The sequence below is a fragment of the Hypanus sabinus genome, chromosome 11, assembly GCF_030144855.1.
Source record: "Hypanus sabinus isolate sHypSab1 chromosome 11, sHypSab1.hap1, whole genome shotgun sequence".
Classification (NCBI taxonomy): Eukaryota; Metazoa; Chordata; class Chondrichthyes; order Myliobatiformes; family Dasyatidae; genus Hypanus; species Hypanus sabinus.
The window spans coordinates 86751520-86777130 of NC_082716.1; the positions used below are offsets into that span (position 1 = coordinate 86751520).

Consider the following 25611-nt stretch of genomic DNA (forward strand, 5'->3'; position numbering starts at 1 on the left):
GTGAGTACAGTCCCAGAGCCATCAAACACTCCTCATGTGTTCCCTTTCATTCCTGGCATCTTTCTTGTGAACCTTCTCTGGACACTCTCCAATGAAAGCACATGCTTTCATAGATAAAGGGCCTAAAGGCTCCCACTTCTCCTAGTGTGATCTGACCAATGCCTTATAAAGCTTTGGCATTAAATATGTGCTTTTATATTCTAGTCCTCTTGAAATGAATAGTAACATTTCATTTGCCTTACTTACCAACGACCCAACCTGCAAGTTAACTTTTAACTACAACTGCATAAAATGCATCGAACCGCAATTCCTCAGAGACCGTGTTAAGGAACTGGAGCCACAATTCGTTGACCTTGGCTCATACAGGAGAATGAGAAGGTGATAGACAGGACCTAAAGCGAGGTAGCCATCCCTAAGTTGCAGGTGTTAGGAGAGGGAAAAGGAATAGACAGCCAGTGCAAAGGAGCAAAGCAAAAAGAGAGAATAAAGAGAGCTTTTCTGGTTGGCTACCAGAGACCAGTGGTGTTGTGCAGGGCTTGATGTTGGGACCACTTCTTTTCATGTTACATGTCAACGATTTGAATGACAGAATTGATGTCTTACTGGCCAAGTTTGTGGACAATGCGAAGATATGTTGAAGGGCGGGTAGTGTTGAGGAAGTAGGGAGACTGCAAAAAAACTTAGACAGATAGGAAAAATGGGCAAAGAAGTGGCAGACTGAATATTGTGTAGGGAAATGTATGGTTGTGCACTTCAATAGAAGGAATAAAGGCATAGACTATTTTCTAAATGGGGAAAAGTTAAAAATCAGAGTCGTAAAGGAGCATCTCTTTGCCAACAGCCCTGACATGAGAACATTGTTTAAGGAGTAGATGGTGGCCAACTTTGTATGCTTAGAAATCTGCAGACTGGGTGGCAAAACATCACCTGCCACCTGTGATGAAAGTGATAACCTATGAATGGACAGGGAGGACATACACTCGAGGGTAGTATCTAGCAGTCAACTGCCAGCTCACACATTCACTCTCAGTACCACTCACAGTGGGTTACAAAGAGCAAGGACAATCGTGAAGTGCATACATTTCATAGGACACTGCATGCTCAAGCTGCATTCAGCTTATTGGGAATCATCAATGTGATTCCTTCTGAAACGGCAGGTCAGGTCATAATGGCAATAGAACTTAGAAACATGTCAGCCCTCTGACACAAACTTAGCAACCTTATGACATTGGAGGAAGCCACTTTATCTCATTGTGTTTATACCAGCTCAATGCTCTATTTATACCTTCTCCACATTCACCACACACTTGTGCTTTTAGGGTAAGTTGGGATGGCCAACTAACCCACCAACCCCTCACATTTTTGGGATGTGGAAGAAACCAAAAAAATTCAGGAGAAACCCTCACGTCACAGGGAGAACATACAAATCCCACACAGACAGAACCCAAGATCAGGTCTAAACCTGATCGACCGCAATTGTAAGGCAGCCTCTACCAGTGGGACAACAATATTTCAGGGTGCTCTTGCCCGTTTAGCTGTCATCTATTTAATGTAACGTGAGGTATGGGGCCTGGAAAAGGATCTGGAGTTCCAATAATCAACTCCATGTAATCCTCTCAGATAACATACCAGACACAACATGCTCCTTCCTGAACAAGAAATAGGATCATTTTCAATGCCTAATTCACCATCCAAATAGAAAACCATAAACCTTTCTTCTTCTGAATGTAACAATGCTCTCTGAAATTGGAGTGGGGAGAAACCACAAAACAATAGCTATCTGCATGAATTTCTCAACACCTTAGGGCTGTTGAACCGATGGATTTCTATATCAGTTGACTGACCAGAAACATATTCACATTTAGAAAGGGTGACCCTCAGTAATCATCTGGACTTTCCATTGAAGGACAAGCCATTTAGGATTTGGACACAAATTAATAGACTCATTTTCACATGGGATTTGGACTTTTCTGGAAATTATTTATTGTCCATCCCTATTTGCCACCGAACAGTGGGTACTGTCAACCCCATAGGTGGGACTGGAATCACATGTATGCCAGACTTGGAAGGGGCAGCAAATTTCTTTCCCTGGGCTTTTTACAATAATCCAGTAACTGTATAGTTACCATTCTAGCTGTGGTTTTCTTTCTACTTTCCAGATGTACTGTATTCAATTTAAATTCCCCAGTTGCCATAGTAGGATCTTAAATCACATCTCTAGACTAATGGTGCAGCGCACTGGCTGCTAGCCAACTAAGTTAACTACTACATCACTATTCCTATAAAAGAGTTCAACCATTAACAAAGTATTTCAAATGTAAATAAATTAGCCCATTTATAGGGTGCCACCAAGAGGAGACAACATATTCCACTATCTTGACTGTTGTGTTTCCCTTAAAAAGCACACTGCACGTACCAAACGAGAGAAAGTCTGCAGATGCTGGAAATCCAAACAACACACACAAAATGCTGAAGGAGCTTAGCAGGCCAGGCAGCATCTATGGTTAAGAGTAAACAGTGGACGTTTCGGGCCAAGACCTTTCATCAGGACTGGAGAAAAAAATGATGAGAAGTCAAGAGTAAGAAGGTGGGGAGAGGGGAGGAAGAAATACGAGGTCAGAGGTGATGGGTGAAAACAGGAGAAAGGAAGGGATGAATTAAAGAGATGAGAAGTCAATTGGTGGAAGAGATAAAGGGCTGGAAAAGGGGGAAATCTAATATGGAGAGAAGAGAAGGCCACGAAAGAAAGGGAAAGGGGAGGAAACATACTGCCCAGTCTGAAAAGTTTTTAACAGTAGTCATGCATTTTGGTGTCAAGAATCTAAATAACTATTTATCAGAGTAAGTGTTGCTCACAGTGTAGAGCCATGTGGATGGTTAAGGAATTTATCACTAATCCTGTGCATTTCCTGTTTATTCAGTGAGGAAACACTTGTCAGTTACCAAGTGTGTGGAGTTCTGGTTAATTAAGCAATATAAGGGTCAATTCACTTTGCACAACTATGTGGAGTTTCTACTTATTCAGCAGGATAGTGGTTATTTGCAGTGTACTCTTTGTGTAATGATTACTCCCAGTGTAATTACTCAGATTTGCAATATATACTTCAGGACAAAGATAAAAACAGTTTTATTTTGCTGGATCCTCCAGAATTATTTTGAGATGGAAGTTTTCCCTTCTAAAACAAAAACTTGGTGCTTCTCAAAATTCAGCTTAAACAGATGACAGAATGTATAGATGCAGGAGCTTTTTAAATCCAATATCTATGTAGTAAGACCACATCCAGAACATTGACTTAAAAGCTTACAGGGAAAATTATTGCTTGGCTGGTACTCATTCAAAATGAAGGTTCTGGTTATGAAATGGGGGATGTTTTTATTTCTTTACGCAGTGGGTTGCATGCTATCAAAATCACAGCTAGACTTCATCTGTCCAAGGTCTGTAAAAGTGCACCTTTACTGAGGGTGGTGGCAGTTAAATTACCAAATTTAAAATGAAAAGAGTGCTTTAATAAATCTCACCTGGAGCAAAACATCCACCATCAAGAGCAGTTTGGTGGCTCCACCACACACAGAGATGGCTTAGTTCTGAAGATCCATATTTCCTTAAAAGCAGGGTCACAGGTAGATGGTCATGAAAAAAGTTGTTGGCACATTGGCCTTCAAAAATCAAAGTATTGAATACAGGAGTTGCGATGCTATGTTGGAGTTTGCATAAGGCATCGGTGAGGCCTAATTTGGAATATTGTGTGCAGACATGGTCACAGAAAAGATATCAATAAGATTGATAAAGTACAGAGAAAAATTACAAGGATATTGCCAGGACTTGAGGACCTAAATTATAGTGAAAGTTTGGATAGGTTAGGACTTTATTCCCCAGAGCATAGGAAAATGAGGGAAGATTTGAATGACATATACAAAACTATGAGGGCATAAATAGGGTAAATGTAAGGAGGCTTTTTCCACTAAGTTTGGATGAGACAAGAACTAGAAGTCATAGGTTAGGGGTGAAAGGTGAAACAATTAAAGGGAACATCAGAGGGAACTTCTTCATTTAGAGGATGGTGAGTGTGGAACAAGCTGCCAACAGAAGTGGTGGATGCAGGTTTGATTTCAACATTTTTGAGAAATTTGGATAGAAGGACATCCATTTAGAACAGAGATGAGGAGGAATTTCTTTAGCCAGAGAGTAGTGAATGGGGAATTTGTTGCCACAGACAGCTATGGGGACCAAGTTATTGGGTATATTTAAAGCGGAGGTCGATAGTTTATTGATTAGCAAGGGTGTAAAAGATTACAAGTAGAAGACAGAAGAATGGGGTTGAAAGGGATAATAAATCAGTCTTGATGGAATGGACCAAATGGCCTAATTCTGCTCCTGTATCCTATGGTATATAAACTTCAGAAACCATATTAGCAAGAATCACTAACTGGGTGATCCGCACTAGATGCTGATTTTCAACCAACCAATCTGATTCCTTACATCTGATATCACATAACTGGGATCACCTTTGTCAAAATAAAAAGGCAGTACAGTTTTTGAAGGTCAGTCATCCCATCTGCAAGGCACTACTGCAAGAGTTACTCAGGCCCTGAACCCAAATATCTCTGGCTTTAACATCAATGATCTTCTATCCATTGAAAATGGAGAAGGGTGTGTTTACTGATAACTGCAAAATATTTAGTTCTACTTGCAACCCCTCAACAAATGAAGCAGCTCATGTCTGCATGTAGTAAGACAAAAACAACATTCAGGTATTGGTTTTAGCCATGAAGTAGCAAGTGGTATCTCTGCCACAAAAGCATCGGACAATGTTCATGTACAACAAGAGCCAGCACCTGTTCGTTCCAGTGAATGCCATTATCATCACTGAGTCCTCCACCATCAACATCCTGAATCACATAAATATCCTGTTTACAAAAGCAGATCCAAGACAGGGTGCAAGTAACTTGATTTATGCATCCCAAGGACTTTAGACTATCCATAAGGCATAAGCCCGGACCATGATGGAATACTCCCTACTTGCCTGGATAGCTTTAGTCCCAGCAACACCACCCAAGCAGAGTCAGTCTGCTTTTAAAGAGGTCACATGGAATGCCACCACCTACATGTTCCACTGCAAGTCACATATCACCCTAAATTGGAATTTTTTTCTGTAAACTGAAATGAAAATAAATAACTGAAATAGAGAAGATGTGAAACAGAAAATAAAATTCAGGGTTTATGAGTCATGCTGCCATAAGAAATGATTACCTGTGAACTTGCAAGGCCAATGTCACAAAACAGGAATAAAATCGCAACAGTAAGTATATAAAAAAAAGTGATAGAGATGGCAACACACACAAAATGCTGGAGGAACTCAACAGGTCAGGCAACATCTATGGAAAAAAGTACAGTCAACATTTCGGGCCCAGACCCTTCGGCAGTACTTCTTTCCATAGTTGTTGCCAGGCCTGCTGAGTTCCTCCAGCATTTTGTGTGTGTTGCTTGGATTTGCAGCGTCTACACATTTTCTTCTGTTAGTGACAGAGATGGAAGTACTTTGGTGCCCAGTATTAGAAGATGGCAGGTTCACTCCAAGGGAATGCCAAGTCACTGATTCTCAGTCCAGAGGCTATAATTGGCAGAAGGGTTCAAAGCAGAGGATAGACAATGTAGCTTCAGAAGGTTTGGGAGAGACCAAGTTTAATTATGATTAGGGTATTAAATCCAGCATCAGTAACTCATCGGGGCAACAAAGTGATGGATGTGTCATCATCACATCAGATGATGAAGCTGTACCAAATGATTTTTCGCCAGGAAGTCGTTACACTAATTGCAACATAAATGGACTGCTAGTTCATCTTTCTGCTGCTAACATCTGACCACACTCCCTGGGACCTGCTCCCCACTTGAAACTGCCCTAGGTGTGAATTGTATAGTCTAAAAATGGTGTTCCCAGACACCAAACACCACAAAAGTCAAGAATGGATCCTGTTCACTTTTTAGTACTACCTGCAGTCTGTATACTCGATATTTTGTTGGACTATTGCTCTACTAAGAGTATCAAAGGTTTTCTATCTGTCCCAAGTACTTAATAATTTGGGCAACAAACCAAGTTCACAGCTCAACCAGAGGCCTGTGCCAATTCCATGAACTGAATTAATCAGGTGGACAGAGAGGTAAGCAGCAGGAGTGGGCAGGTCTCTCTCCTTATTTCTCTAGCTTGGTGACAAATATATGATGACTCTGAGACTTTTCAAGAGGCAAATTCAGATTAACTGGAACTCTCAGTGAGTTAGTATAATCAGCCAACTTTATGGCAAAAAGTATGTGGAGGATGAGTGCACAAGCAAAGTTCAACGCAAGTAATAAATATGATAAATCAGATCAATGTTAATAACGTACCTTTGATCAAAATGGCAAGAAGCATTTTGTCAGGTTAGGTCTGATGCTGAGCCACCGAAGTTTGGAAAAATCGAATGGCTGAATTCCCAAATGTCCTTGGACACATTGACTATAGGACTCTGACAATTGTTTTTAGTCCCTTCAAACACAGATGAGAATCTCAGCTGAGAAACACACTTTTGGTTTAAAGCCATGTCCTACGCCTGTACAGGAAAAAGTTGCGACAAAAACGTGGGGTAACATCAGGCCCTGAATCAAGCCCTCTATGAAAAACCCAGCAACAAGCTGAGGGTCATCTTTGATAATCAGACAGCTTCTGAGTGACCCCAATGCATAAAACATGAGACACTGACTCAGAAGTATAGAACACTGGATGGAAATATGACATAAAGACACAGAAAAACAAAATGCTGGCACTGTCACCCACTCAAAAGTAAAAAAGACCTTCATACTTTTATTGATGAGTCACCTGCCTGCAAGTGTTGAACTGTTCTATACATTCTCATATTCAAAGTTCAAAGTAAACTTATTTTAAAGTACATTTATGTCACCAAAAACAACCCTGAGATTCATTTTCTTGTGTGCATACTCATTAAATCCAATAACCATAATAGACCACACCAACTGGAAATAAAACCACTGTGCTAAAGATAACTTGCAAATACAGAAAGAAATAAATAACAATAATAATCAGTAAATAAATAAGCAATAAATATTGAGAACTTGAGATGAAAAGTAATTGAAAGTGAGTCCATAGGTTGTGGGAAGATTTCAGTGATAGGACAAGTGAAGTTATCACTTTTGGTTCAAGTGGCTGATGGTTGAGGGGTAATAACTGCTCCTGAACTTTGTGGTGCGAGTTCTGAGGCTCTGTGCCTTCTTCCTGATGGCAGCAGCAAGGAGAGAGGATGATTCGTGGTGGGGTCCATGTTGATCTAGGGATATTAATTGGATTGACTCACAATGGCTAAGCAGCCAATAACTGTCAATTAATTGGGACTAAATCTAACAACAAAAATCTCAGAGCCCAGCACATCCTCACCCTCAGGAAAAGAATCAGTCAGAAGAGACTACAACATCCAGTACAATAGTGATGAGAGGTTATTGAGCTCAACCTCTGAAGGCCCTTTAGATTACAGAAATAGTTCACAGGAGCACAAGAAATATCAGATAGTCTTACATGTGCCTTAAGCACTCTGTAAGTTGACGGGCCATTCAAGCTGGAGGGACACCTGCAGCAAAGCTCAGAATTGAGGTATCAGTCCCTGTGTTGTGATGAGGGAGAAGATAAGGACATGTGTTGGCCCTCTTTTGGAGTCAAATTGCCAACATGATAGAGTACAATTCTTTCAACTTTTGAAACTCAACTCACCAGCCGGAGAACTGTAACTAGCTGATGGACTTAACAACAAAAATATGCGGCATCAAATGAAATATTTCGTCACCTGTACAAACACTGAGTTCCTCCAGCTTCCTTCTAATCCACAGCATAGTTAATTGCTTCTGTATTTGGAATGCTGTCAAGTGAAAGCTGCACTAGGACATTTAAATCCCCAGTTTATTGCTCAAATGTTTTGGTTGTAGCACAGTTGTATTTGGCAAAAGATGAAATGTTTAGAATTTAAAAAAAGAACTATTAAAGGCTGTTTGTATGACTTCATCCTCCAAAGTAAATCACTTACCACTGTGAGCAGGCTCCATCCTGGCCTGAATGCAACAGGTATGTGTGCCTGTATATATTGGAAAAGGCTGTATGTGTCTCACTTTAAGATTAGAACATATCCTTATCCTATAACTAAGCAGATATTTAAACTAGAAAACCAATTTCCTGGTGTCTACACATTTAAGATCAATGCCAAACCCATTTTTTTAGATTATCAATGCAAATAACTTACTCAGAAGTACAGTATATTCATTTACTAGCTTTCCAAAGGGGCAGAGATATAAAAATCCTGTAGTAGGACAGCATAAAGACTTACTTCCTTTAGCTTCATCTCCATGCTGATTTGGTTACAGATGAAGAAACTGAAATTGGCACCGGTCCCAATGAAATTCCACGATTTCCACAAATATGAGGAAGTTGTGACTCTCACACATACATGCTCTCACTATAAGTAGAATATTTCAATGTGGTGATAATGTTTTTGAATATGCATATTGGGATAATGAACAGACCTCTTATACACTGAAGAGGACCTCGTGATCTCGCCTTTCATTGCCTTTGAATTTTATTTGTCTACCTGCTGTGTAACTCTATATTCTGCATTTGGGGTTTTTTGTACTACTTCAATATACTTACAATTGGAATGATCTGTCTGGATAGCATGCAATCAAAAGCTTTCCCTAGCATCTTGGTACATGTGACAATAATAAACCAATTATATATGCATTCATGCATATTAATACATACCCTTAAGGTTGGACCAACTGCCTATTGATTAGGTGATGTGTTGCCACACAAGAGGTACTTCGAATCAAGGTTTCTAGTTGTTTTCTTTTCACAACAGAGAGAGAAAGGTTAAATAACTTTGACATGACCATGACAACAGATGAGCTGAATGGGCACCCACATTCCTGGCTCTGAAATGCACACTTTCCAACAGATTGAATGTTGATCAGCAGCACAGTACATGCTAACTTAGTTTGAGAGAAACATGGCATTACTATGGAGGATGATTTATTCCTGATGCATTAATAATTAATCTGTAATAATCAATTCTCTTCTGAACAAGTTTCCAGCACTTTTTTTTAAACAATGAACTGATCTAGTGTTAATGGACATAATCTAGGAATCTGCATGAATGCTTTATTCCTTAACATCAGAGATGATAAATGTACAAAATTCTCTAAGATATTACCAATTTTGTTTTATTACTTGTTGTGTTTTGTCATCGTAAACAGATTAGCATTTAAGCCTTTAAGCGCTGTTCTGAATCTTCTATTAACAGTCTAGGCAATAATAAAATAATTTTCCTTCAAAGACAAAATATTTTATTCTACATCTGTCAATTTTTAATGCCCCCTGTGACAAAGTTGCCATCTTAAAAATATAAAAAAGTATGCCCACAAATTATTTGGCCACACAGACTAACAAAAGTGTATTACAATTTATAAAATATTCCAAATATGGGTTTGAATTAGATCTGTGGATACATGGACCAGATGATGAAAAATGAGCCCTATAGATCAGGAAACTCCACAGTACTGGCAACCAAGCACAGGCAACAATTGGGACGCTCAGTTCATATGGACCTAGGCTTGTGAAAAGAAGACAAGGATCCTGCTTCTAATCACTATGCAGTGACAACCACTATGCAGCTTAAACGATGTTGCAAACAGCCCAGATGAGCTTGGCTCTGCATGTCAAGAGGGATCCTTTGACTTATCTATAAGGAGCAGCCACTAGTAAGATGCAAATGGAAACAAGACTTGGAAAAGCATTTTTCTACAAATAACAGCAAAAACTTGCATTTATAATTCATCTATATTTAAATCCAGTGACGTGAGATCCTTTCACAGGTATTGGCAGGCAAAATTTGATAGCTAGTACAAACGGAGAAGGCAATCAAAAACTTATTCTGTAATTCAAAGAAAAATATCAATGTTAGAGAGAGACAGGGTAGATAGGGATTGAGCTCTGGTGTGTGCACACACCTGGGAACATGCTCTGGGTGGTGGTGATAGGGAGGGGGGCATCCATAGCCCATCAGGCATTTAATTTCAGAGTATTTTAGCATTTTATCCATAGTCCAGCATCTGCGGTCTTCTTTTGTCATCAATCTCTACATGGTTGTTTGCAGGATATTGCACTATGTACAAGTTTCTGCTGCTTTTCCTATATGTAACATTTAGAATATCCCAGATCCATTCAGGTTCTTTCCTTTCTTATTATAATGCTGATGAGTTAAAAACCGAAGTGTTTTTTTTATTCAGTACTGAGAACCAAGCTCAGACATTTATAACAAGCCCGTAAATGTTAGCAACAAACAAATCATTTTCCCTTTTGTACTTAGAAAGATAAATGAAAGCCACATTAAAACAATGGCTTTAGTTTTCTACATGTCTAGGCAGAACTCACACTTTGTTTTTACCAGTTGTTCACTATTTAGGCACTATGAACGAAAAGTCCCAGCACTTCTTAAAGAACAATGTGACCAACCTGCTTGAATGCTTAATCAGCACCATGGCTAGCTCCAATAACTCAATCAAAGACAGTAAATAGAGCAGCTGGCTCTTCAAACCCCTTCAAAATGCCAACATTTCATCAAATAATTTTCCATCCACAGTTATCCAAGCAGCAGGAATTTCATCTCATGGACCTTTCTGCACTGTCAGGGAGACGTTAATTTGAAGCTCTATCTGTCCTTACAAAAATTACATGGCACTACTTTGAAATAAACCTGGGAAGTTCCTCTCTCTCAAGTCCTTGCCAAGTATTTATCACACAACCAATTTTGCCAAAGTAAATTATTGGGTGCTGTTTGTGGAAACACTTTGTATGAAAACTGCTGCTGTATAGGTACAACAGTGTAAATTCTAAATAATGTTGTTCTGGAACATCAACTTGATGTCAATTATTTTGTTACATTATTCCATTGCTTTGATACTGAACTACAAAATTTGTTTCTCTGACAGGAAGTTGTAAACAAGTTAGCCTGACTTCAGTGCTTGACAAGATGTTAGATGTCATATTAAGAACGACAGTCTGGGGTATTTGGAAGCTCAGGATAAAATAGGCCAAAGATAGGTCACAGGTAGGATAACAAAAGAGAGTCAGTGAATGTTATTTACTTGGATTTTCAGAAGGTTTTTGACAAGGTACTGCTCGTAAAGCTGATAAACAAGATAAGAACACGTGGTATTATAGAAAACATACTAGCAAGGATAGAAGATTGGCTGACTAGCAGGAGCAAAACAGTGGGAACAAAGGGGAGCTTTTATGATTGGCTACCAGTGACTGGTGGTGTTCTACAGGGCTCATTGTCTTTTTGTTATTTGTTAATGATCTGGAAGATGGAATTGATAGCTCTGTGGGCAAATTTATGTTTGATACAAAGGCAGGTGGAGGAAGCAGGGAGTCTGCAGAAGGACTTGGGCAGATTAGAAGAATGGGCAAAGAAGTGGCAGATGGAATGGTCAAGCACTTAGGTACAAGGAATAGATTATTTTCTAAACAGGGTGAATATTCATAAATAAGGTGCAAAGAGATTTGGGAGTCCTTGTGCAGGATTTCTTACAGGTTGAGTTGATCATAAGGAAGGCAAGTAGAATGTTAGCATTCATTTCAAGCAGACTAGACTATAAAAGCAAGAATGTAATGCTGAGGCTTTACAAGGAATTAGTCAGACTGCACTTGGAGTATTGTGAGTAGATTTGAGGCCCATATCTAATAAAGGATGTGCTGGCATTGGAGAGAGTCCAGAGGAGGTTTACAAGAATTGGCCTGGGAATGAAAGGGTTAATGCATGAGTTGCATTTGATGGCTCTGGGCCTGTCCTCACTGAAGTTTAGAAGAGTGAGGGGAAGGGATCTCATTTAAACCTACTGATAAATGAAAAGCCTAGACAGAGTGGATATAAAGAGGTTATTTCCAATAGTGGAAGAATCTAAGACCAGAGTGCACAGACTCAGAATAAAAGGACCTCTCCTGAGCATAGAGATGAGGAGGAATTTCTTTAGCAAGAGGATGGTGAATCTGTGGAATTCATTGCCACAGATAGTTTGTAAAGCCGAGTCATTAGTTTTACTTAAAGCAGAGATTCATGACTTCTTAATTAGTAAGGGCAGCAAAGGATACAGGGAGAAGGCAGGTGAATGAAGGTGAGATAGAAAAATAAACAGCCATGATTAAATGGCAGAACAGATTCCATGGACCAAATAGCCCAATTCTGCTTGTTTGTCCTACTTTCTTATGATTTTTTAAAATTACTAAATTTAGTGGCAAATTTTTAGTGGTATCTTTGTACTCCCAGATTCTTTGCTTTTTCCAAATCATTTTCCAAGAGATATGTGATCTCTTATTTTTCTAATCAAATGTTCCACTTTTCATTTGTCAGTGGTTAAATTAATTTGCCATACATGTGGCCATTCTATTAAACATCTTACACCTGCATGAGACCTCCACAGTCTTGACAAGCTCCTTCCGTCAATCTATTTACTATCAAAAGTTTCAGAATTAGTGTAACACTTCTAACGAAAAAAAATAATCTTGTGCAATTTGTACAGATATCAATAACAACTATAAGCCACAGGCATCAGAGGTACTGTAGCCAAACATGAGGACCATGAGGAAGCCTAGATGAACTCATCATCCAAGACCTTATTCACTCAGTTTACAGAAGTCCATTCTCAGAGCTAGACCTTTCTGAGAAGGTGTGTCAACACAAACTAGGGCTTCACCAAGGGAATCCTCTCTGAGGTATAAGCCATACAGCATTACACACACTTCCAAATTGCCTTTTCTGTGGAAGGCAAGGGTATGGTCACTCTCAGTTTCCTAAATTTCTGGTGCATTATCAGGGGCCTGAATAACTTAAGAACACACATATTACAGAAACAAGTAATTTTTGTCCCATATTCATGTAGCAATAAGCCTTTGGACTGCTAGTTAAAAAGTTTAAGCATAGTATCCCATTATTTTTTAGGGAGTGTGTCAAGGTTCAGTTTGACCAAAATCTTTAATAATTGCCATAGCAGAGAACTAATAAGAACTGGTTAATTGTGGGATTAGAGTTATAGAGCAATACAGCAGACAACCCCAATAGGCGGACCGCGGACCAGGTCTGGACCGCGAGAAACAAATATCTGGACCGCGCCAGCCCATTGGCACTTACGTGAACGCACCTGTCATAACATGTAAATAAAGCGCGTGCTGCTCTAATTTATTTTAACCTCATACCACACCGTACACTTGACCTATGCCCCCGTAGAGCACGCGACCTTCGCTGGCTGAGCAAAGGCCGTGCGTTGGAGAGGGTGTGCGACCTGCACAATGGGCTTGTGTCATTTTTATCCAGCCTGCAGAGCTAAAAAGCCCAAGGATTTAAGAGGTTTTTAAGTAACAACAAGGTGATGGCACATGTTTTTTTTTTGTGTGTGACATCATGTTTCATCTAAATCAACTTATTCTGCAATTACAAGGCAACAACCACACTGTTGTGGACGTGTACGAGGCGATTGAAGCTTCCGGTCAAAGCTGAACCTGTTTGAGAGAGACATTCATGGGAGAAAGTTGCACTTTCCACGTCTGCGGGAGCATTGCGAGAAGAACGAAATGCAGGAGGATCCAGTGATGAAGGATTTCGTGACGAGCCTGGCAGAAAACTTCGGGGAACGATTTGAAAGCTCCCCTAAACTCTCAGGTGACGTCCCCCTCTTCCTGAGACGGCCATTCTCCGTTTCGGCTGACGGCCAGTGGACAGCAGAGGCGAGGCCAAAAGGCTGGTGTCTTCCACAGATGAGGCAACTCTTCAGATGGAGGTCTTGGAAATGGGAGCATCTGCTTTGCTCAAAGCAGAACACAAGGACGTTGGGGTGAGTGACTTTTGGATCAACATGTTTCCCCGAGCTCAATTCAAAAACACGAGAGCTATTGCAATGCTCCTACTCACACTGTTCCCCTCCATGTACATGTGTGAGTCGTCGTTTCCTTCAATGAACTCTATCAAGAACCAGGACAGAAACAGACTCTCCAATGCACATCTTGGCCAGTGCCTCAGGATTTTCACAACAGAATACAAGCCCGACATCAGAAGGATTGCCTCATCCCGTCGCTGTCACTTCCCTCACTGATCGGTGAGCGAATCAATTTATTTTTGTCCATTTGTCAAACGTACTGAGGTATAATAATATTACAACAATAATACTGATAATTTCATAATAATTTCAGTTATAGCTACACCATACTTCAAATGCTACATAGCTTAATTAAAAAGAACAAATAGATTAAATGAGAAAACAGAAACAGTGGAAAAGGCAGTACTACTACAACTCTGTGTGGGAGAGAAGTGGTGAAGACTACCATGTTTAGTGTGTGTGTGTGTGTGTGTGTGTGTGTGTGTGTGTGTGTTTTAAGTCCCAAATGAGTTCTCATTGTGACAGCTGACAGTTGCGATAGCTAGAATCATAATTAAATGGTTGGATTTGGACTTATTTGCTTCAAGAGTGCATTTTTTTTCTTGTGTGACCCACACAGGCTTTGAGAATCCCAGGCCTAAATTACTACTACCACTACTGATAATAATAATAACAACGATGGTAATAGCAGCAACAACAACACCTGCCCATAAAACTTACTGGCGCAATGAAAAAAAAACCTGGACGTTTTGGCCCTTGGCTTGGCATGCTTGACATAATTTGGCCCTTGTGGAAAACTAACTGGGGAACCCTGCAATACAGCATGGATCCAGGCCTTTTGGCCCAACTAGTCCATGCTGACCACAGTGCCCAGCCAGGGATTGTTTGCAAGCAAGTTGTAATTGAAGCAAGCAGTAATTAAAGTCCCATATCAGTTCTCTTTAAAGTGGCTGTTCAACATTGTTCTAATATCATACTATTTCAACTTGAAATAGCAACCCCATATTTAACGCTAACCTAATTAAAGGATAATGTACAATGTCTAATTAACCTCACAACCATTACATCTTTGGACTATAAGAGGAAACCAGAGCACCCAGAGGAAACCCACACAGTCACAGAGAGAAAGTACAAACTCCTTACAGACAGTGGCAGCCATGCTGAACTAGTGAATGCTTCAATTCACGGTACCAATTATACAAGAGTGCAAGAACACAGAGCAGAAGCAGGCCACTCAGCCTGACAAGTCTGTCCCTTCATTCAATATGATCATGATTGATCTGCCCCAAGCCTCAGCCCCACTTCAGTCACACAGTCTTTCATGACAGTCTTTCCCTCCTCACTAAATACTTCCAGGGATCTAGCATTCACGATGCTCCAGAGTAGTGATCTGGTGATCTTCCAAGAATGCCAATGACAGTAAAGTATTCCTACCTTTCTGGAGAGTCAGGGTCAAAACAAGTTTTCTGCACATCGGTAAACATGGGATCGCAGCAGTCACCGTCATCAAAATCATCCACCATGTTGTTGCATTCCATGTTGCAGATCCCATCCCGCCTCTTCCACAGATAGCACTTTCCCATGGATCGACAGTCCCCACCATCATAGCCAGTCATGGGGTGATCACACTCGGGGTCACAGTGATCATTCCCAATTTTGCTCGTCTCACAGTTGACCAGGACGACTCGGTTCCGAATGGTCGAGTTGAGGATCTCAGTGACAGTGAGATCCCAGGTTATGTTATACCTGCTGAAGGCCCTGTTCAGTGCTTGGTGTTGGAGCTCAATCTGCTGTTTTGTTACTGTGGGGTTTTGCTGCTTATCATCATAAATGTTAATCACTCGGTAGCGTATCAGCTTCTCTCCCCTTAGTGGCCAATAACTGTTGTAGTTCTTGATAACATCAATATTGTCACAAACTGTCAGCCCACATGGTGGAGGAGTCAAGGGAGATGCTAACTCTGGCTCTGGTATAAGTACTATGTTGCGGATGGGATAACGGGAGTCCTTATTTGGAATCCATTGTTCTTCCATCCTGGAGAAATCTGCCACCAAAACCAAGGAGGAATCTCTTTCTTGCATACTTTGGTGATAGCTCTTCACTAATTCAGCCTGAGACTTCACGGTTCTCCACAGGTTAAAGCTGGTCAGGTAACCACGGAAATTATGCCTATCTCCGGAGCTGTCCCCGCCGATCAGTAGCGTCCGGCAAGAACTCATGAACGCACTGTGTAGATTCCCGGACTGCCCGGTGCTGGCCCCAACTCTGGCTCCATTGATATAAAGCAGCATCTGCCGACCATCGTAAGAGACAGCTAGGTAAGTCCAAGAGTTGGGATGGTAATTGTGGTGGGCAAAGATGGTGGTGGCTTTTCTGGCTCTGTCTGTGCGGAGAGAGAAGAAGAAGCGAGGATCCTTCCTTCCGGAATATTCTAATGATTGAATGCCAATCTTCCAACCCTTCTCACTGAGTGAATAGGAGCAATTATCAAAGACCCCTGCAATAAAAGGCAGAAAGAGCATTCATTTTCTATGTATCATTTTTACTGGATTAGTAACAACAGCACAATATGTTACTCCTGCAGTGAATGTGAAGAAGGAACTTGCTTTTCAATTGTACTTCTCAAGATCTCAGCATGTCTTAAGTGCCTTACAGCCAATTATGTGCTTGCAACATAATGGAAGAAATGAGCAATAGCAAAATTTTTGACCTGATATATTGACTCTATTTCTTCAGAAAGTGATGCTGTTGATCTGCTGAGTATTCCCAGAACTTTCAGCTTTCAATTCATGTTTTCCTTTAGTTTTAGTTTTTCAATTGTCAGCAAATATCAATGCATATCAATTAAGCATTGTCTCCAGTAATGCCTTTTACTGTTACTTTCAAATCTCTCCAAGTTCCTATCCTCCCTTTCTTAGTAATCACCTCCAGTCCTAAAGACTCCTCAAATCCTCCAAAGATTACTCAAATTGCCCTGGAAGATACTCACAAAAGCTCCTCTTCATCTTTACATTTCCCCTCCTTTATGAAACTCAACAGGGCTTAGGGATCAAAGTGCTGTCCATTTTGACATTTTGAAGATGGACTGATTAATAAGTTTGTGGATGACACAAAAATTAATGGAGCTGTGGAAAATGAAGGAGACAGCAGGACATAGATCAATGGCAGATACCTGTACGGGCAGAGAACTAGTAGATGAAGATTAACCTGAGCAGGTGTGAGATGCTGTACAATGAGGGATTGAATGTAAGAGGAAGCTGAACAGTAAATGGCAGGACCTTTCAGATCTCTAATGTGCAGAGGTATGTTGGGGCCCAAGTACATAACTCACTGTAAGTGGCAACACAATTACATAGGTGATAAAGGTGTGTGGTATGTTTGCCTTCATCAGTTGATGAGTTGGAACATTGAGTATAAGAGTCAGCAAGTCATGTTACAGATGTATACAACTTTGGTAAGCTGCACTTAAACTATTGTGAGCAATTTTTTAAACTCAATTACAGGAGAAATGTGGAGGCTTAAGAAAGGGTGCAGAAGAGACTCACCGGGATGCTGCCTGGATTTGAGATATTTCATTCATAGGAGAGAATCAGCAAAACAGGATTGTTTTCTCAGTTGGAGGCTAAGGGCAGAACTCAGAAGTTTATAAAATTGAGACAGACATAGATAGGTGAAATAGTGACAGCCTTTAAAGCAGGACAGAATTGTCAAATACTAGAGGACATAACTTGAAGGTTAGAGGAAGAAAATTTACATATGTACATTTATAAGTTTTATAATACTTGAGTGGTAGGTGCCTGGAAGTTACTGCCAAGGGTGGTGATGGAACCAGGTACAATAGTAGCATTTAAGAGGCAGATGAGCATGTATGGAACAGAGAAGTATGGATCATGTGCATGCAAACAGGTTTAGTTTAATTTGGCATTATGGTGAGCTGAAGACCCTGTCAGTATGCAGTACTGCACTCTGTGTTCTATCTATCATGCCTGGAAAACATCATCTGACAGGAAAGTGGAGGAAATACACTTGCTCCTCTCAAAAGAGAATTAAATCATTCTCCAACCTGATAGCATGAATATCATTTTCTCCTTCCGGTGAACAGATCACGCCTCCCCCCCCCATTCCCCATTCTCACCTTTTATTTCTTCGTGCCTGCCTATTACTTTCCCTTGACTCCTCTGCTCTTTCCCTTTCTAACATTGTCGACTCTCCTCTCCTATCAAATTCCTTCCTCTCTGGCGCTTCACCTTGAACCTTCCAGCTAGCCTCCTTCCATTCCCCACACATTTTTTATTTTGGCATCTTCCCCTTCCTTCTCAGTCACAAAGAAGGGTCTCGGCCAGAAACATTGACCATTTGCTCTTTTCCATAGATGCTGCCTGACCTGTTGAGTTCATCCAGCGTTTTGTGTGTGCTGCTTTAGATAATTTATTTAAAGTGAGAACTTTTCAGGGTTAAAGGTCAAAATTAGGGTAATGAGGCCAATTTAATAATGTGTTCAATGCTGGCTACGTTGGTGGATGGCAGAGTGGCCCAGCTAGTTGAGCCATTGCCTCACAGCTTCAAAGACATGGGTTCAATATTGACCCCAGAAGCAATCAGCATGGAGTTTACACACTCTTACTGTGACTACATGGGTTTCCTCCAGATGCTCCATTTTCATCTCTCATCCCAAAGGTATGCAGGTTGGCAGTGGACTGGCTACCTGAAAATTGACCCAAATACACAGAACAGTGATAGAATGTGAAGGAGATGATGGGACAGTGGTAAAAGTAAAACAGGATTAATGTATCTGGATGCTTGATGGTCAGCACTGACTTATTGGGCTAAAGGTCTTCACTTCCATGCTTTATGACTCTATGTTGACCAAGTGGTTTCTTTCTCTGCCATATCACACCAGAACATAATAGGAAAATAAACAGACCATCTGGTCCCACAGAACCTTCCTACTGATCTGCTGTGGCTTTAAGTCTCCTTCTGTGCCAAATCCTCAATGTTTTCAATCATTCTGTGACTCTGTATTCTGCAGAACAGTAGTATGTCAAAGTAATAATATTTGACCAGCAATTGTATACTGAAGTGCAGGGATCAAATCAAATCAAAGCATTAATTATTTTTGGCTTCAAAGGCCTGTGGAGAAATTCACAGATATGACCCACATTTGACTTTATGGTTGGCTCTGAGTCACCAAATCAAATGTCCAATGCCTCAGATCAAGCTCCTTGCCTCTTTTCCAGCTGAAATATAAACTGTAAGACTTCAGGCATTGTTTGCTTGCACAGTAAAAGTGTCCAAATAATTTGAGTCATCCAGAATTCCCAACAGAAAAGCCACCTGAGGGGAGAGCAAGATGATTATCCCTCAACTTCTCTTCCAGTCACTGCAGATCATTGGTGGGTGATTTAGGCAATAGATTTAGTTAGAAAGACTTGATTCCAACTGAATCCTCTACCCAATTCTTTCACATTTTATGGGCCTCAGCTTTGCAGTGAAATGCATGTGCTTTCATCCACCAGCCGAGGAATCAGCCCAGGTTGGATCCAATGAAACATCTCTATTGAATATTCACTTAAAAGGTCTTGTTCACTGGTAGCATTTTGGGCCCAAGGCAAAGTTACTGCATCAGAGCAAGTTTTAATTAATTCTGCCCTTTTTGAATTGCTTTTTAAAACCTACAAGTAACAAGCAGCTTCATGTATATTGTTGTGTCCTATTATAAAGAATTAAAATAGGCAATTCCTTTTTAACAGATTTGGAAATTTTTGAATGTATCTGAATGTGAAAAATATTCAGCTTTTTTGATAGCCACCTCTCTGGCTGTCAAATAATTTCAAGATCTTCATGGACGTGGGCTTCTTCTGACCCATAGGCCTTATACTTCAAAAGGCCTACAGCAATTTGGCCCCAGGACACCTGCATTATTTTAATGTGGACAGTTTATCATGGGTCAGCAATGAAAAGATATGACCATAAATTATTTTACACTGTGTGCAAATACTTTGTTAGGTTGGCACTGATGTATAAACTAATTCACTACCAGGACAGCATGGTAGCGTAGGGGTTAGTACAATGCTTCACTGTACCAGTGACTGGACTTCAATTCCCGCCGCTGCCTGGAAGGAGCTTGTATGTTCTCCCCATGACCGCATGGTTTTCCTCCACATGCTCTGGTTTCCTCCCACAGTCCAAAGATGTACTGGTTGCTGATTAATTGGGTGTTATAAATTGTCCCGTGATTAGGCTAGGATTAAATTGAGGGATTGCTAAACGGCGTGGCATGAAGGGGGTATTCCGTGTTGTATCACAGTAAATAAATGAAAAATAAATCAAGTTGCTTGAGCCAGAGAGATACCTTGCAGATCTGGGATGCTAACCAATGGCTGACTACTTTCACGTTTTGAACCAAGTTCAAGCCCTTTATTCAAAGTCTCAGGAGGAAGCTTGGTTGCAGGTCTAATCAGCAGCAAAACTTCCCACAGAGAACTGAATACTGTAAACTAGATTCATCTGGTTGAAAATGGAGCCTGGTTCAGTGTGGCATTCCCACCTGAGTTCAGAGGTTCTGAGCTGAGCACATTCTCCAGATTGACAATGCAGTACAGTCCAAAGGCACTGATACACCTCAGGAAGTGCAGACTTCTCAGATAGATTTTGAAGAGCTGAAGAACTCTCCTCAGTGTTGAGGATGATCATAAAAACGGGCTGGTCATAATCACTTATTTTATGCTCGTTCACTTTCAGAAGCTTCATTTCCTAAATTACATTGGTAACAACAATTCAAAATGGCAGGAAGTTGGTACAGTTATTACAGCTGTTCCCTCCCAGCACCAGTACTGACCCAGGTTGAAAAATGACCTTAGAGCATAAGACATCGGAGCAGAATTAGGCCATTCAGCCCATCAAGTTTGCTATGCCATTCCATCATGGCTGATCCTGGATCCCACTCAACCCCTTACACCTGCCTTCTTGCCATATCCTTTGATGCCCTGACCAATCAGAAAACAACCAAATCCCACCTTGAATATATCCACAGACTTGGCCTCCATCACAGATACACAATTCTCTGGCTAAACAAATTCCTCCTTACCTCTTTTCTAAAATGTTGCCCCTCAACTGTGAGGCTGTGCCCTCTAGTTCTGGATACCCCCACCATCGGAAACATCCTCTCCACATCCACCCTATCTAGTCCTTTCAACATTCAATAGGTTTTAATATGGTCCTCACCACCCCCAGCATTCTTCTAAATTCCAGTGAGTACAGGCCCAAAGCTGTCAAATGCTCCTCATATGTTAACCCCTTCATTCCTGGAATCATCCGCATGAACCTCCTCTGGACTCTTTCCAATGACAACACATCCTTTCTGAGATATGGGGCCCAAAACTGCTGACAGTACTCCAAATGCTGCCTGACTAGTGTATTATAAAACTTCAGCATTATCTCCTTGCTTTTATATTCTATTCCCCTTGAAATAAATGCCACATTGTATTTGCCTTCTTTACTACTAACTCAACCTGTAAATTAACCTTCTAGGAGTCTTGCACAAGGATTCCTAAGTCCCTCTGCACCTCTGATGTTTGAACCTTCTCCCCATTTAGATAATAGTCTGCACTATTGTTCCTTCTACCAAAATGCATTATCGTACATTTCCCAACTCTGCATTCTATTTGTCACTTCTTTGCCCATTCTTCCAATTTCTCTAAGTCCTGCTGCAATCACATTGCTTCCTCAGCACTACCCACCCCTCCACCTATCTTTGTATCATCCACAAACTTTGCCACAAAGCTTTCAATTCCATTATTTAAATCACTGACAAACAATGTGAAAGTAGCAGTCCCAATAATGACCCCTGAGGAACACCACTAGTCACTGGCAGTCAAGCAGAAAAGGCTCCTTTTATTCCCCTCACTACCTCCTGCCTGTCAGCCATTCCTCTATCCATGTCAGTATCTTTCCTGTAACAACATAGTATCTCATCTTGTTAAGCAGCCTCATGTGTGGCACCTTATCAACACCTTCTGAAAATCCAAGTAAATGCCTCTCCTTTGTCCACCCACCCTGAGCATAGACTGCATGGAATTTCCACCAAGTGTTCCAGTTTCCATACACATCCCAAACACATGCAGCTTAGCTGATTAAATGGCCATAGTAAATTGCCCCCAGTGTGTACAGTAGGTGAGTGGTAAAATGTGTTTGGGGGTTGAAAATATGGGGAGAATGAAAACTTGGCAATAATATAGGATTAGTGTCCGTGGATATTTGAAGGTTAGTTAGTTGACTGAAGGGCCTGTTTCTGTGGTGTTTTTTTTTATTTCTCCGAGACTAAAGTACATCATTCACTAAAAACCAATTTCAGATGTCAAGAGGATGTGACTGAGAATATACAAATGCAGGTTCTTGCTCTTTTGTGTGTTTGTACGCAGATACATCTTACAGCCTTCAAAGCTACATTGGAGGCGCAAGCATCTTTGGTTACCCACGACAGACCTTCCAGTTCCTCCCTGATCCCTCCTGTACTGCAAGTATTGCCCCTTCATTCATTTTCATAAAAAAACAGTGGAGCTTTTCTCAATTTGATGTTTTAGCTAGGGTTTCCCTTTAAACAGGAGATATCAACAGAAGTAATAAAAGAGTCATAAGTATAACAGCCTCTGAATGGGAGTTCTCCACAGGGACATACATTAGCAGGTCATTCCCTAAAGATACAAATGAAGTTGGCAGTTCCAGGATTTTAGTATAAACAACTCAAGATCTGGTCCTCTGTGGTCAATTATGCAAACATAACAAAGTGTTCCCAAGGCCTCCTGTGTGTTTACAAAACAGTTTCAGTGAAAACTTACTACAATCGAGCTCGACATTAGTGTCTGGAAACCAATACCACAGTAAGAGCCAAGCCAGAAAATGTGTTTTCAATTGGCCTGAGATGAGGCAACCCAGAGTTTTATTTGAACTTACTCGCAATTCTCACTAGTATTATTACAACATGCATAGAAACACGCCAACCAGTAGGTGACGCACACTGTTTGTGCAAATCTAAGGGTATAACCAAATTGTACAGTACATCCTTCTCTCAATGCCAACCTATAACTGGTCCAAATGCAAACTACACCAAAAAGTAAACTGCTGACGGAACTCAGTAGGTCAAGCAGTATCTGTGGGCAAAAGGAACTGTTGATATTTTGGGTCAAGAAACATGATGATTCCTTCTGCCCCACAGATACTGCCCAACACTGAGCTCGTCCAGCTATTGGTGTCTTACTCTGGATTCCAACACCTGCTGTCATTTGTGGCTACAAACTACACTCTTTCACTACAGTCATAATTATACAATCTACTGCATCAGAAATAAAAACAAGTGCTGGAAACACTCAGTAGGTCAGGAACATTTCACATCAATTATGGTTCCACTGATGCTGAGGACATTCAGTTGTGTCCAGCATTTTCTGTTTTTGTTTCTGATTTCCAATATCCACTGGGTTTTTTTTAAATTTTCCTTCATCTTATCAGATGTTAGCCAACAGCATCTTCCTTTCCTTTCATTGTTGGGGTGTGAATGTGTAGATGGAAAACTGGGTGGGAGAAGTGGGCTTGAATTCGTGAGACATTGGCCCCTGTATTGGGGAAGGAGGGAGCTGTTCCAATCGGACGTAAACCATGCTGGAACCAAGATCTGGGATTGCAAACGAGGGCTGTGGACAGGGCTTTAAACAAAAGAGTATGTGTGTGGTGTGTGTGGGGGGGGGGGGGGGTTGGTTCAACCACTCGGAAAAGTACAGATAAGGTAGAAGTGAAGAAGAGTGAGAAGAAGAGAGGTGAATGCCAGGCTGTAAGGTGCTATATTTGAATGCATATGGTATACAAAATAAGGTAGATGAGCTTATAGCGCAGTTAGAAATTGGCAGGTATGATGTGCGGGCATCACTGAGTTGTGTTTGAAAGAAGGTAACAGCTGGGAGCTGAGCATCCAAGGATGCATATAATATGGAAAGTTCAGGCAGGTAACAGAGGGGGTGGGGTGGCTCTGTTGGTAAAAAATCAAATCTTATCCTGAGAAAGAAGTGATATAGGATCAGATAATGCAGAATCCTTCTAGGTAGAGTTAAGAAACAGCAAGGGTAAAAAGACCCTGATGGGAATTATATACAGGCCTCTGAATAGTAGCCAAGATGTGGGGTACAGAGTGCAACAGGATATAGAAAAGGCCTGTAAAAAGGGCAATGTTCTGATGGTCATGGGAAATTTCAATATGCAAGCAGACTGGAAAAATTATGTTGCTGCTGCATGCCAGGGGAAGGAATTCATAGAATGTCTGTGAGATAGCTTTTTAGAGTAGCTTGTGTTCTGGCCCACTAGGGAAAAGACAATTCTGGATTGGTGTTGTGCAATGAACCAGATTGATTTCGGAAGCTTAAGGTAAAGGAACTCATAAGAGACAATGATCGTAACTTGATAGAATTCGCCCTGCGGTTTGAGAGGGAGAAGCTAAAATCAGATATTTCAGAATTATCATGGAGTAAAGGTAACTACAGAATCATGAGAGAAGAACTGGTCAAAGCTGATTGGAAGGGCACACTAGCAGGAATGATGGCAGGGCAACAATGTTTGACATTTCTGGGAGTAGTTCAGAAGATGCAAAATTGGTTCAACCCAAAGAAGCAGCGGCATTTTAAAGGGAGTATGAAGCAACTGTAACTGAATAGATTGTGGAGGTATTAGTAGTGATCTTTCAAGAAACTAGATTCTAATATGGCTCCAGAGGACTGGAAAATTGCAACTATCACATCATTCTTTAAGAAGGGAATGATACACCAGTTAACATGACCAGTGGGTGCTAAGATGTTGGAGTCCATTATTAAAGACGAAGTTTCAGGTTACTGAGTGACACATGATAAAACAGGTGGAAATTAGCATGATTTCCTTAAGGGAAAATACTGCCTGCCAAATATGTTGAAATTCCTTGATGAAATAACAGGCAGAAAAACAGAGGAGGGTGAGTGGATCTTGTTTACTTGGACTATCAGAAGCCCTTTGACAAGGAACAAAAGCACAAAGCAATGTACACAAAATGCTAGAGGAACTCAGCAGGCCAGGCAGCATCTATGGAAAACAGTAAACTGTCAATGTTTCAGGCCAAGATCCTTCATCAGAACCGGTTCTGATGAAGAGTCTCGGCCCGAAACATCAGCTGCTTACTCTTTTTCATAGATGTTGCCTGGCCTGCTGAGTTCCTCTAGCAGTTTGTGTGTGTTGATCAGATTTCCAGCATTTACTGATTCTCTCTTGTCTGAGAAAGGATGTGCTGGCATCGGAGAGGGTCCAAAGGATGTTTACAGGAATGATCCCAAGAATTAAAAGGTTAATGCATAAATAAGATCTGATGGCTTTTGGCCTATACTCGTTGAAGTTTAGAAAAGTAAGTGGGAATCTCATTGAAACCTACTGAATATTGAAAGGTCCAGATAGAGTGGATGTAGAGGGTATGTTTCCAACTGTAGCAGAAGCTGGGACCAGGAGACACAGCTTCAGAAAAGAAGGACATCCCTTTAGAACAGAGATGAGAAGGAATTTCTTCAGCAAGAGAGTGGTGAATCTGTGGAATTCACTATCACAGACTGCTATAGAGGCCAAGTCATTTGGGTATATTTAAATCGAAG

At 40.8% G+C, this 25611-nt stretch overlaps 1 protein-coding gene across 1 annotated transcript in view; it reads right to left on the minus strand.

Annotated features, from left to right (window-relative positions):
- LOC132402172 (pappalysin-2-like) overlaps nucleotides 1-25611 on the minus strand; it is a 371016-nt gene that overhangs the window by 297012 nt on the left and 48393 nt on the right. Inside the window, exon 2 of the mRNA XM_059984850.1 lies at nucleotides 15395-16457. Coding sequence (XP_059840833.1) covers nucleotides 15395-16457 — 1063 coding nt within the window. The remainder of the gene's footprint in view (nucleotides 1-15394; nucleotides 16458-25611) is intronic.